This window comes from Gorilla gorilla, chromosome 16 (genome assembly GCF_029281585.2).
Source record: "Gorilla gorilla gorilla isolate KB3781 chromosome 16, NHGRI_mGorGor1-v2.1_pri, whole genome shotgun sequence".
Taxonomy (NCBI): Eukaryota; Metazoa; Chordata; class Mammalia; order Primates; family Hominidae; genus Gorilla; species Gorilla gorilla.
The window spans coordinates 23440616-23454335 of record NC_073240.2 but is presented as its reverse complement, the minus strand read 5'-3'; the positions used below and the strand labels follow the sequence as shown (position 1 = coordinate 23454335).

Here is a 13720-nt window from a genome sequence, read left to right as displayed (position 1 = left end):
GGGAAAGCTGACCTTATACAAAGTATTGGCATGTGTTCCCTCCTTTTCCATTTTCTATAAGGGATTGTGTAGAATTAGTGTTATTTCTTCTTTAAATGTTTTTGAATCCATCTGAACCTGGAGATTTCTTTCTAAAAGATTTTACGTCGGGTGCGGTGGCTCGTGCCTATAATCCCAGCACGTTGGGAGGCCGAGGCAGGTGGATCACCTGAAGTCAGGAGTTTGAGACCAGCCTGGCTAACATGGTGAAACCCCGTTTCTACTAAAAATACAAAAAATTAGTCAAGCTTGCTGGCGTGCGCCTGTAATCCCAGCTACTCAGGAGGCTAAGGCAGGAGAATCACTTGAACCTGGGAGGCGGAGATTGCAGAGAGCTGAGATTGCACCAATGCACTCCAGCCTGGGTGACAGAGTGAGACTCCGGCTCAGAAAAAAAAAAAAAAAGATTTTACAAATTCAATTTATTTAACAGATACAGAACTATTCAGGTAACCTGTTTGTTTCTAGGAGGATTTTCCTGGTTTGTGGCACTCAGACATTGCTTTATTTCATCTACGTTGTCTGATTTTTAAGTGTCAAGTTTTCCTTAGTGTTCTCTTGCTAACCGTCTGAAGTCTGTGGGGCCTGCAGTGATGTCCCTTCATTCATTCCTGATACTGATAATTTGTATCTTTTCTGTTTTTTTCTTTGTCAGTTTTCCTAGAGTTTTTCAATTTTGTTGATCTTTTCAAAGAACGATCTTTAAGTTTCATTAATTTTTCCCTTCTTTTTTTCGTTTCAATCTCATTAGTTTCTGCTTTTATCTTGTCATTTGTTCCTTTGGTTTGTTTTGCGTTCACTTTGCTCTTTTTCTGGTTTCTTAAGGTGGAAACTTAGATTGCTGATTTAGACCTATCTTTTTTGTAATATATAATGATTTGATGCTATAAATTTTCCTCTAAGCAGTGCTTTAATTAAACCCACAAATTTTGGTGCATTTTCATTTATGTTCAAAATATTTTCTAATTTCTTTTGAGAATTGTTCTTTGACCCATGGATGATTATTATTATTATTATTATTATTATTATTATTATTATTTTTCTTCAATATGGAGTTTCACTGTTGTTGCCCAGGCTGGAGTGCAATGACATGATCTCGGCTCACTGCAACCTCTGTCTCCTGGGTTCAAGCGATTCTCCTGCCTCAGCCTCCTGATTAGCTGGGACTACGGGCACCCGCCACCATGCCCGGCTAATTGTTTTGTATTTTCAGTAGAGATGGGGTTTCTCCATGTTGGCCAGGCTGATCTTCAACTCCTGGCCTCAGGTGATCCCCCCAACTTGGCCTCCCACAGTGTTGGGATTACACGCGTGAGCCAGTGCGCCCAGCCTGACCCATGGATTATTAAGTATGTTGTTTTATTTTGAAGTGTTTGCAGATTGTTTTGTTAATGATTTCTAGTTTAATACCATTGTGATTGGAGAACAAACTGCATATGATTTCTTTTAAATTTGTTAAGATTTATGTGTCAGGTTATGTTTTCTCTTAGTGAACATTCTGTATGTGCTTAAAAAGTATATGTATGGTCTGTATATGTATGGTCTGTATATAGAAATATGTATACATATATGTGTAAAAAGTATATGTATGGTCTGTATGTGCTTAAAAAGTATATGTATGGTCCAGCACTTTGGGAGGCCGAGGCAGGCAGATCACGAGGTCAGGAGATCGAGACCATCCTGGCTAACAGGGTGAAACTCCATCTCTACTAAAAATACAAAAAAAATTACCCGGGCGTGATGGCGGGCGCCTGTAGTCCCAGCTACTTGGGAGGCTGAGGCAGGAGACTGGCTTGAGCCTGGGAGGCAGAGCTTGCAGTGAACTGAGATCATGCGACTGCACTCCAGCCTGGGCGACAGAGCTAGACTCCATCTCAAAAAAAATAAAATTAAAAAAAAGTATATGTAAAGTATATGTATGGCCGGGCACGGTGGCTCACGCCTGTAATCCCAGCACTTTGGGAGGCCAAGGCAGGCGGATCACGAGGTCAGGAGATCAAGACCATCCTGGCTAACATGGTGAAACCCTATCTCTACTAAAAATAAAAATTAAAAAAATAATAATAATTAGCCAGGCGTGGTGGCGAGCACCTGTAGTCCTAGCTACTCAGGAGGCTGAGGTAGGAGAATGGCGTGAACCCAGGAGGCAGAGCTTGCAGTGGGCTGAGATCGCGCCACTGCACTCTAGCCTGGGTGACAGAGCGAGACTCTGTCTCAAAAAAAAAAAAAGTATATGTATTTTGCTGTTGTTGGGTGAAGTGTTCTATAAATTAGATCCAGTTTATTGAAGGTGTTCTACAGTTCTCCTAGATTTTTGCCGATTACTTGTTCTCTCACTATGAAAGGTAGTGTGTGTGTTATATGTGTCTAACAATTCATTGTCTAGTTAGAGTTGCTATTATACCACTTCAAGTGGATGGAGAGCCTCACTGCCATCCATTAATGTGCATTAATCATTTTGAGAGTGAAAAGATTTTTTAAAATGTTTTTACTTTTTTAGGTATGGCCAAGTGAGATGGGGCTAGTGAAATGGGTGGGAGAATTGGAAGTTGATAGTGTGTGAGCTAGACACCCATGAATGCTTTTCCACTGGGCAGTTAGAGGGATGATAGGTAATAACATAAGGCAGCTCCATCACACAAGCTGGTGACTCCTGTGCGACAGACCAAGAGCTGCATTTGGAGATTCATTTCCGATTGTTGCGTTTCCTCTTAGAGCTTTGCTTGGTCATCGTGTTCTGAGTGGTCCATTGGCCTCCGTGTCCCTTTTGGGGTGGATATTTGCTCAGTGACTTTTGAGCAGCTGGATCTCCTGCTTCGGCAAGTGAGTGAGGGGATGGATGGCTCCGCGGACTGGCCCCCGCCCCAGGAGAAAGAGCACGTGGCTGTGGCAGCGCTGAATCTTCCCCGACTTCAGGTATTCATGATTTCCCTTCCTCTTGCTCCTTTTATAAGTGTCTTAGCGATTTGTAAGAAGGTTTATGTATTTTGAAGGACATAGGTTTTAGCCTGTTGGGTGAAGTATTTTAAAGTAAGATTGTAATGCACTAATAATGGACGCAAGGCTTAAAAAACTTGATCTGTTTATTTTATGTTTGTCCTGGAAGTCAGCCTCGGCATGCAGGAAGAGTGTACGTGGATTGTGTTATTTTTGCTATAATCATTAGTTTGTTGGCATTCTTACTGTTTTAACTGTTGTTGCGTATGGAGAAATGACTGGGTGAGATCACAGGTGATGGAGAGAGACAGCGCTCAGCTGAGAGACCAGTGCTGGCCTGTCTCTCCTCTGTACTGTGAAAACCCTGCTCCAGGAGGGTCCAGTCTTTTGGTTTCCCTGGGCCACACTGGAAGAAGAATTGTCTTGGGCTACACATAAAATACACTTATGATAGCTGATGAGCTTAAAAAAAAAATCCCAAAAATATCTCATGATGTTTTAAGAAATTTTACTTTGGGCCACATTCAAAGCTGTCCTGGGCCACATGCTGCCCTCGGGCCGTGGGTTGAACAAGCTTGATCTACTCAGTAAGCTCAGCTCCCAAAGCAATACCTTCCTTTCCTCACCATGAAGGCTGTGGTTAGGGTCAAAATAAAAGCTACGAAAGTCTTCCTCCCTGGCAAAACTAAAGCTGAAGTGTTTGATCATCATTTTTTCTTCATCTTTGTAATAAAACCCTCTAACTTAATGACAAGAACCACGGTTTTCTCGACATAGTAATTTTTCCCTTTTATTACAGTGGTTTCTGTGTAACAGCCCATCGTGTCCCTCTTCCAGCCCCTCCCCTTTTTGCCCTGCTTCTAGAATGTACAATACTGAGTGTAGTGTTTAGTTGCAGTAATGAACTGAGCAGAGGTCAGGAGCATGCTTCTCCTCTAGTCCTCTGTGGCACTCATTTATCACCATGCCTGTGGCGTCCTGGCGTTTGTGTGGGTGCGCCCTAGGTGTTTGCTGCCCCTCCTGGTTTGCAGTGATGTGTCTGTTCTGGTCGGTGCTGTGGGGCATGGCCTTGTGTATGTCTTAGGCTGTCGAGGTGTCCCAGCGTATGGTTTTGCATTTGCCTCTCCAGGGTCCTGAGGGTTCTGTGGGTTTCACAGACTCTAGGTGAGTTTCGGTGGTCATTTCCTGACCTGTGATATCTATACCTAGATGAGTGGTGTGCTTTTGATTTCACTTCTACTCACAGGGCAAGGCCGGGTCTCTGATTTCTCATGGGGCCTCTTGCTACCCAAAGCCTGGGACGGGCAGTGTGTTGCCCCCTGGCTGCGGTTGGCTGGCAGGCAGGTGATCCTGAGTGGCTCCCAGCCTTCTGCAGGAAGCTCGGGTTCAGTGGGTCCTTGTGTGCATTCCCGTGTGGGAGGTTGTGCTGAAGCCTGGCGGCTTGGCTCTGCTTTCAGAGCCCGGAACCTCTTGACTCCTGCTGTGTGTGCCCATGTGAATTTTGGTTTTGCACTTGAGGAGTTTACCTGTGTACTCTCAGCTCCGCAGTCTAATTTTTAGCAGCTCTTTTTTTTTTTTAGACAGGGTGTCACTTTGTCACCCAGGCTGGAATGCAGTGGTACAGTCTTGGCCTGCCAGGTTCAAGTGATTCTCTTGCCTCAGCCTCCCAAGTAGCTGGGACTACAGGTGTGTACCATCACACCCGGCTGATTTTTTTATAGAGATGGGGTTTCATCATGTTGGCCAGGCTGATCTTGAACTCCTGATCTCAAGTGAGCTTTCCACGTCGGCCTCCCAAAGTGCTGGGATTACAGGCATGAGCCACCGCCTGTGGCAGCTTTTGTGGTTACATTGTAGCGATTATTTCTGTGTTTGGTGCAGATTGTTGGGGCGGGGTGGAGGTTGCTGTTGCTAGTTGTTAAGCTCTTCTGCTCATCTTGAGCTTTTCCATATATGTATTCATAGTGGGGTTAAAAAAAATTCCTCTAGAAAATACTTCAACTATTGTGGGTAAGAGTTTTTTTAGTCCAGTTTTTAAAAATACGTAAACTGAGAAGTTATTTTGTCTATTTAAATAATACTTCAAATTGACTTTTATTCAGTGTTTAATAAGACTTTGAAATTCACTCATTTTTAGGGGTTCTAAGCGAAAATTGTTTTTCTCCTTTCAGTTGCATGCTGCCATTAGTCACCAGGTTGACCTGGAATTCCTTGGTTTAGGTCTGGGCAGCGTCTTCCTGAACAGCCTGAAGCAGACAGTGGTGACCCTGGCAAGCAGCGCAGACGTGCTGAGCATGGTGCAGTCGGCCTCCCAGGCCATGCTGCAGAGCGGCTGGTCCATGCTGTTGCCCACCGCCGAGAAGCAGGCCCAGGCACTCTGCTCTCCTGCCCTGCGGAGGTGGGCTCGGGGAAGGAACAGGAGAGGGCATGGGTCAGGGTGCTGGGAGGGGATGGCGTTTCACTCAAATTGGCACACACTTTCTATTTCAGTTTCAGGCAATGAAGTGAACATAAGTCCAGGTCATCGATTGGTGATTGATCTTCTGGTGGGCAGCTTGATGGCTGCTGGAGGGTTGGAGTCAGCCTTATACGCAGCCATTACTGCAGAGATCCAGGTATGGCCTTGGAGGCACACGTGACCTGGTGGTGGGCTGAGATTGGAAATACCACACTCACACATGTGAAGAATAACTGAAAACAGTAAAACTCTAAACTTATATCCAAGTATTTTTTTAAATTAAAATTCTTTTTTGTGCTAATTTTAAAAATTATTGAGATGATTTGTGATAAAATACTGCATGTTGTCTGTTTCAGTGAAGTTAACAGGTAACCTGTTCATCATGTAGACCATTCCCGTCACCCGGAAAGATCCCTGTGCTCCTTGGCACTTGCAGCCAGGATACTCCCCTGCCCTGAGATTAGATTCATTTTTCCTGCTCTGAGTGTCGCAGCAATATAACTGTATAGTATGCACTCTTTCCTGCTTTGCCTTGGAGAATGATTTTCAGATTCACTCACTGTTGTGTGTATTGCGACTTCGTTTTTATTATTGGGAAGTTTTCCATTTTATAGGTGTAGTACTGTTTGTTAGTTCATTCTCCTATTGAAGGACATGTAATTGTTTTTGGTTTTTGTTTTCTTTTTTTTTTTTTTTCTGAGACAGGGTCTTGCTCTGTCACCCAGGCTGTATACAGTGACCTGATGTTGGCTCACTGCAGCCTTGTCCTCCTAGGCTCAAATGATCCTCCCACCTCAGCCTCCTGTGTTGCAGGGACCACAGACATGTCACCATGCCCAGCTAGTTTTTTGATTTTTTTGTAGAGACAAGGTTTCACTGTGTTGCAAGGCTGGTCTTCAACTCCTGGGCTCAAGTGATCCCCCGACCTTGGCCTCCCAAAGTGTTGGGATTACAAGCGTGAGCCACCGCGCCCAGGCTTTCTGGTTTTTGGCCGTGTAGAGCTGCCACGGTTGTGCTGTGAACAAGTACTTTAGTGAACATACATTCTCCCTTTGGGTAAACACTTGGAGTGGAATGTGTTAGGTCCTGAGGTAAGTGTGTGTTCATAGTTCCCAAAGTGGCTTTGCCATTTGCATTTGAACCAGGACTTTTGTGTGTGAGAATTCTAGCTCCTTCTTGTCCTTACAGAGCAGCTGGATGCTGCGTGTGTGGGGCAGATCACACTGGGTTTTGTGAGAGCCAGTAGCAGGGTTAAGGATTTTAGGGACTTCACAGAAGGAGGCTGGAGAGCATCAGCAGAGGCAGCCTGGACCTTGGATCTGTAAAAAGAAGACACTGTTTGAAACTGCACAAATGAGTTGGGGTTTCCAGCAGGGCAGGTGGGGGCCTGTGGGTGGGTGTGTGTGGCAGCCACAGAGGCTGGGATAGCTTGGCACTGGGGTCAGGGCTCAGCCAGCCTGTGTGCCTTCACACCTGGTAATGAGATCACTTGTAAACAATTTCTGTTTATCAATTACAGGATACAAAAAAAGAAGCATGGAAGGAAAAAGAAATTGATGAACAGGAAGCGAATGCCTCAACATTTCATAGAAGGAGGACTCCATTGGATAAAGACCTTATTAATACGGGGATCTGTGAGTCTTCTGGCAAACAGTGTTTGCCTCTGGTTCAGCTCATACAACAGCTTCTTAGGTAAATCATATTAGCTGTATTGTATTGTGTTTTATTTATTTACTTTTTTTTTTTTTTGAGACAGAGTCTCGCTCTTGTTGCCCAGGCCGGAGTGCAGTGGTGCGATCTTGACTCACTGCAACCTCCGTCTCCCAGGTTCAAGTAATTCCTCTGCCTCAGCCTCTCGAGCAGCTGGGATTACAGGCATGCGCCACCATGCTCCACTAATTTTGTAGTTTTATTAGAGACGGGGTTTCTTCATGTTGGTCAGGCCAGTCTTGAACTCCCGACCTCAGGTGGTCCATCCACTTTGGCCTCCCAAAATGTTGGGATTACAGGCATTAGCCACCACTCCTGGCCTATTTATTTACTTATTAATGGTGTTTTTTTTTTTTTTTTTTTTTTTTTTTTTTTTTTTTTTGAGGTGGAGTCTTGCTCTATCGTCCAGGCTGGAGTGCAGTGTCACGATCTTGGCTCACTGCAACCCCCGCCTCCTGGGTTCAAGCTATTATCCTGCCTCAGCCTCCCGAGTAGCTGGGACGACAGGCGTCTGCAACCACACCTGGCTGATTTTTGTATTTTTAGTAGAGATGAGGTTTTACCATACTGGTCAGGCTGGTCTCAAATTCCTGACGTCAGGTGACCCACCTGCCTTGGCCTCTCAAAATGTTGGGATTACAGGTGTTAGCCACTGTGCCTGGCCTGTATTGTATTTTAATAGGTGATTATTGGTTTTCATATTAAGATAGTGAAATCTAGCACAAGGATCTCAAAAATTTGTTTGGTGAGTGAAGGAATATTCTGAAAATTACCTAGTATAGATGTTAGGATAAAGAGCAGACCCTTCTCAATATAGGTGAGAGGAGAAGTTGGAGGGTATGATGATACTCAGAAGTTTTTCACAGAAGAGAAATTGGGTGTGCAGTAAACATGTAAAAAGATTCTTACTAATAAGCAGGTAGGTGCAAATGAAAATCATCATGGAAGGTTATTTTTAAAACTGATTGTATCATTGCCTCACCTTATATATTACAGAGTTATACATACTACTTTGTAAGATAACTTTTCTTTTCAAAACTGAAGTCAATGTGATAGAATGGTGAGCATTATTTTGGAAGGCCAGACTAGGAGGAGGTGGGAGGAAGAAGTCAGACTCAGCCTGTGAACAGAGGCTAACCTTGGCAGAAGCCAAAACAGTCAGACAGTGTTGTCTAAAAATGATCATTCAAGAAGAGTGAAACAGCAAAGTGATTTGTGAAAGAGATTTATTAGAAAATGAAACACATTTACACCTCTGTTCAATAAAAATCTGCTTTTTGTCAACTGATGCTCCTGGTTTTTGTTTCTACACATAGAGAAAGCAGAGCCCTGGCAGCTTGGGTCAGGCAGCCGAGTACAGAGCAGGGAGCCCTGGGCAGTGGCTGCAGCTCTCAGCTGACCTGTTCATGGGGCCATGGTGGGTCTGTGGCGTGGGGTGGGCCTGCGGCGTGGGGTGGGCCCGCGGCATGGGGTGGGCCTGCTGTCCACAGCCAGAAAAACTTAGTGGACACACAGTGAAATTTTGAAACAGGAAGTTTTAGAGCTAGTTTCTGTCATAGATTTTAGTAAATGCTATTTTGCAAAACCTTTTTCTGATGTTTGTTTTGTTTTTCTAATCTGATAATGCATATTTCACACATTCTGGTCTTTAACAAATGGAAATAAAGAGAACTAAACAATATAGTTTGTGTTAATGGAAAGAGCTTGGGATTTGTTCTCAGAAAATTTCAGTTACAACAGTTTGTTCATATAGGTGGACTTCCAACACAGTAACTATAGGAGTAAGAATAAAAGCCGTGTTTACTTTCACAGAGTTAATTAAGAATACATGAGAAAATGGATGTTAAAAACCTTGTAATTAAAATGTACAGTTACATGCAAAGTTTTAAAGTGAGCATTTTCCAGAGGTGCTTTTCTAAGTTCTTGAATGCCTCTCCCTTTTCTGAGGTGGCTGCTTCGTGGGGCTGTTGTTCTTTGGCAGGGGGTGAGTGCAGGGTTCCTGTTGTGGGTCCTTTGTTCTCACGAGGGCAGTGCCCGTTTTCCCCATCTCCTGCTTGCCCAGACTGTTCCCGTGCGCAGAGAGACTGGCCTGTTTGACCTGCAGCTGTGCTGTTTGAGCTGCAGCTCTGTAGCCTGCGCTGGCCCGTCTGGCTACACTCAACACCGTTTGCTGATCAGCACTTGAAGTCTGTCCGTCATAGCTGAGACACTGAATATTTTATCTGTTTAATTTTTATTAATTAAAATGCAGGTTTGAAAATTTGATTCTGTTATTAGAAAGCACTTAAGTATGTTTAGAATCACTTGGCCTTGGGAGTCTACTTTGTCAACTGTATATTTTATGAGTCTAAATGGAGATCAGATGTTTTCAATGCAAATTTCACTGTCCAAATTGAAATGTGTTACATATGTAAGCTACTCAGATGGTTTTTGAGGACTTAATATGAAATAACCTATGTAAAATATCTCAGTAATTTTTCTTATATTGATTTCATGTTGAAATGGTCATATTTTTGATCTGTTGGAATAACTATGATACATTATTAAAATTATTTTTATTTTTTAAGACGGAATCTTACTCTGTTGACCAGACCAGAGTGCAGTGGTGCAATCTTGGCTCACTGCAACCTCCGCCTCTTGGGTTCAAGTGATTCTCCTGCCTCAGCCTCCTGAGCAGCTGCGACTACAGGACTACATACTCCTGAGCAGCTGGGACTACCACCACGCCTGGCTGATTTTTGTATTTTTGTAGAGACAGAGTTTTACTGTGTTGGCCAGGCTGGTCTCGAACTCCTGACCTCAAGTAATCTGCCCGCCTTGGCTTCCCAGAGTGCTGGGATTACAGGCATGAGCCACTGCACCCAGCCATTATTACAATTAATTTTATGTGTTGTTGTTTTTCTTGTTGATGTGTGTGTGTGTTTTTTTTTTTTACTTTTGTTAATGTGACTAAGAACAATTTTTTTTCCCCACCCAGAGATGGATCCTCACTCTGTTGCCTGGACTGGAGTGCAGTAGCACGATCTCAGCTCACTGCAGCCTCTGCCTCCTGGGTTCAAATGATTCTCCTGCCTCAACCTCCTGAGTGGCTGGGACTAACAGAAGCATGCCACCATACCTGGCTAATTTTTGTATTTTTAGTACAGATGGGGTTTCACCATGTTGGCCAGGATGGTCTTGAACTCCCAACCTCAGGTAATCTGCCCACCTTAGCCTCCCAAAGTGTTGGGATTACAGGCGTGAGCCACCGCACCTGGCCATGTTTATTAATACAACTAAGAACATTTTGAATTGCACCTGTGGCTCCGTTGGTGTCCTGGGCAGGTGGCTCTGTGCTGTCCACACAGGTTGTCTCCTGTGTCTTCATCTTCGCTGCGTGTGACTTTTTGGTTCCTGTGGCATGTGGGGTCCTGTATGGGACATTGGTTCTACAGCAGATTTATAGTAAGGATGTACCTACTAAAAAATACAAAATAAAAAGAATAGACACAAACATAGAAATAAGTATCACCTCACAAAAATTTTGGAAAGTAGAAAAAGAAAAATGCATTCGCAGCTTTCCAGTAGCCGATATCCAGGCTGTCTTCGTAAGCATGGATAATGTGTCCCTCTCCTGCATGGATAGACACTGTTTTCTCACCTTAAGTGTTTGTGAGTGAAGGATTCTTGATGTGTTGACTTGGCAGATGCAGTTGTTGAACAGTAGTTTATCTAAAGATTGTAAGAGACTTTTGGAGACATTTCATGTCCTTTTTTCCCTTGGAAAACGTGGGTTGGAGAAATTGCTGCTTGCCAAAAATAAGCCATGAAACGTATTTCAGAGTAAATCGTTATTTACATGCTGGCAAGGAGCCACAGAATACCATTTACATTTGAAAATAGAGCGCTGCAAAGTTTTTATAAGTAGTGAATCCCATCAGAATTACACATTTTGATTATGGCTCTAAATTTTATATTAAATAAACTAAAAATTTCATTGTATTTTATTACCATCTCTTGCTCCTTCAGGTGTAGCATACATGCTAGATCCTAGACCTGTTTCTTGTGTTACAGTGGTGTTATCCAGGCAGGGTATAAGGTAGTGAAGGTGATGTCTGGTGGTGGTGAGCCCAGTGAGGGCGCATCCTTGCCGTGTGTGATGAGGGCCTGTGGGTTGCTGTGGGATTCCCCAACCCTGGCTCCTCCGTCTCCTGCTTCTGTCCTTACTCACACTGCTGGTAGTTTTCTGGTGTGAGCCACGGGGGCAAGTGGGATTGACAAGCCTGCTGTCCCATTAGGAACCTGAGTTAAAGTGGAGGTGAAAGCATGTCCTCGCTCTTGATGTTGTGCAGAGAGCCACCTGTGCTCCTGGCTCAATGGGGCGGGTGCGGTGGGTCTGGAACCAGGCCCTGGTTTGGCTCTCCTCCCCTCCATGTTCCCCTGTCCTGTCTGATTTGCTTCACACTGACATAAGAGTTACTTTCCCTCGGCCTCCCAAAGTGCTGGTATTACAGGCATTAGCCACCGCGCCCAGCCAGCATCCTTTCAAGTACTGGGGTACACCCAAGCTCCCAGCTTCTAGCTAGGAGTCATTTGGTCCGTCTTTATCCCAAAGGACTTGCCACCATCTTTGGTTCCCAAAGCCCAGCAGGGTCCAGGCTCTTCAGCCTCCAACCACTTTGCATTTCTTTTCTTCTTTTCGTTCATGGAGATAATTAACTTATTTTTCAGCCTGGGCATGTCTTTTTTATTTACTTTATTTTTTATTTTTATTTTTTGAGATGGAGTCTCACTCTGTCGCCCAGGCTGGAATGCAGTGGCGGGATCTCGTTTCACTGCAGCCTCTGCCTCCCAGGTTCAAGTGATTCTCCTGCCTCAGCCTCCTGAGTAGCTGGGACTACAGGTGTGCACCACTATGCCCAGCTAATTTTTACATTTTTAGTAGAGACAGGGTGTCGCCATATTGGCCAGGCTGGTCTCGAACTCCTGGCTTCAAGTGATCCTCCTGCCTCAGCCTCCCAGAGTGCTGGGATTACAGGCATGACCACCGCACCCAGCCTTTATTTACTTTGCATATCTCATCTATTACTGCTGCAGTTTGCAGAAGAGAGGATGCCCTCAAACCTAACTTCTCCAAACCATCCCAAATGGGAAGTCTGCTCCACGTCAACAGCGTTGTTGGCTTTTAAAGACTATACATCAACATGCCAGATTATAGCAAAAGGATGTCGAGGGAGCAATAGGTAAAGCAAGCCTGAGAGTCCTGGAGAGAAGGTGGCAGAGCTGCCTTTTGAAGGTGGTTCCTTCCTTAGACCCTGCCCTTCCTGCCTTGTTCCTCCAGTTGCCAGATTTGCTGTTGGAGCTACTCCACGGGCGAAGAGGTGAGGTTGGACTGAGAGGGAGATGGAGAAGCTGCCAGAGGTTCTTTTGGATCTAGAATTGAGACAGCAGTTCCAGCCAGGTCCAGAAGTGGGGGCTGTCACCCAGCCCCCAAGGGAATGGTACTGATTGCAGAATGTGGCAAGAACTCCCTGGCTGGGAGAGGGAGGTGCTTGCTCCCTTGAATCACCTGAGCCCAGGCTGGAAGGCCCAAGGGGGAGGACGAGGCCAGCTCACTCCAGCTCCATCCCCTCCCTTTAACCCTAAGCTAGTTAACCCTCCCAGACTCCAGTCCTTTTTCCTAAGTGCCCTCCCTGCAAAGTCTGCACCGAGCAGCGCTCCTTTGCACCAGCTCACCCTGCACTGTCTTGTCTTTCAGCAACCCCATGGGTTTGAACTTGAGACGATTCATTTTCCTAAAAGCCTCTTTGGGCTGAGGGAAGGCATGGGTGGCTCTGCCAGTTTTGGAGTGGGGGCCGACTCTTCTCAGAGCCGCTACAAGGGCCAGGGCCACCCTCCCAGGCGGGTGTGTCTGGGCTGGGCAGCAGCTTTGTAGGCAGCCTGGGTCATCCCCACTGGTCTGGGAAGCTGGGGGTGCACCGGCTCCTGCTCCTGATAGGGCCAAGGCACCTTCCTTACCTAAGAGCTGACTTTCTTGAAGAGTGGGCACAGAGGAGCTGGCAACCTGGGCGGTGTAGGCACCCAGGAGAAAATCTGCAGCTCCGTGTCAGAAGTCTCCACCAGCACAGCTGTTGTAGAGATGGGGAAACTGGGCTGAGAGGGAAGGGGGCTTGCCCAAATCACCAGCCCTGGAATGTTTTGAGCTTTGGGGGTGGATCTCCCAGGAAACGTGTTTTATGGCACCACCGCCTCTGGTCACCCACCCCGAGGTGTGGCGGGCCTGGACAGCCAGCTTGACTGAGGGCCAGGCTGGTGAAGTCAAAACTACCACTCAGAAAGAAGACCTAGCCCTTCTCCAGACAGAGTTCAAATGTGAGGACTGCCTTCTTTGGGCCTCAAATTCCCCACATGAATTCCAAGGACCCCTCTAGCTCCTACACTCTGGGCCAAGGTTTCCTCTGAGCCGCAGTCAGCCTAGAGGACCTAGGATACATCTTCCTTGGACAGAGACCCACCATAGGGGCAGCAGGAGGTAGGGGTGGGGGTAGGCAAGATTCCTGTGGGGAGGTGGAGCTGTCATCAGAGATGCTGTCTGCA

The 13720-nt window shown here is 45.6% G+C and overlaps 1 protein-coding gene across 18 annotated transcripts in view; it reads left to right on the top strand.

The window, feature by feature from the left end:
* LOC109023386 (E3 ubiquitin-protein ligase HERC2) overlaps positions 1-11125 on the top strand; it is a 49541-nt gene extending 38416 nt beyond the window's left edge. For 12 of the 18 annotated variants that reach the window (XR_010131125.1, XR_008671905.2, XR_008671906.2 and 9 more), the window contains 4 exons: positions 2755-2955; positions 5148-5374; positions 5467-5591; positions 6954-8428. Coding sequence is in view for 2 of the 18 variants with exons in the window: in XM_063698910.1 (XP_063554980.1) it covers positions 2755-2955; positions 5148-5374; positions 5467-5479 (441 nt within the window). In the remaining 16 variants the exon portion in view is untranslated. Of the gene's footprint in view, positions 1-2754; positions 2956-5147; positions 5375-5466; positions 5593-6953; positions 8429-10121 lie in introns of those variants that run through there. The other 6 variants (XR_010131127.1, XR_010131118.1, XR_008671903.2 and 3 more) reach the window with 5 other exon arrangements.
* The last annotated feature ends 2595 nt before the right edge of the window (positions 11126-13720 follow it).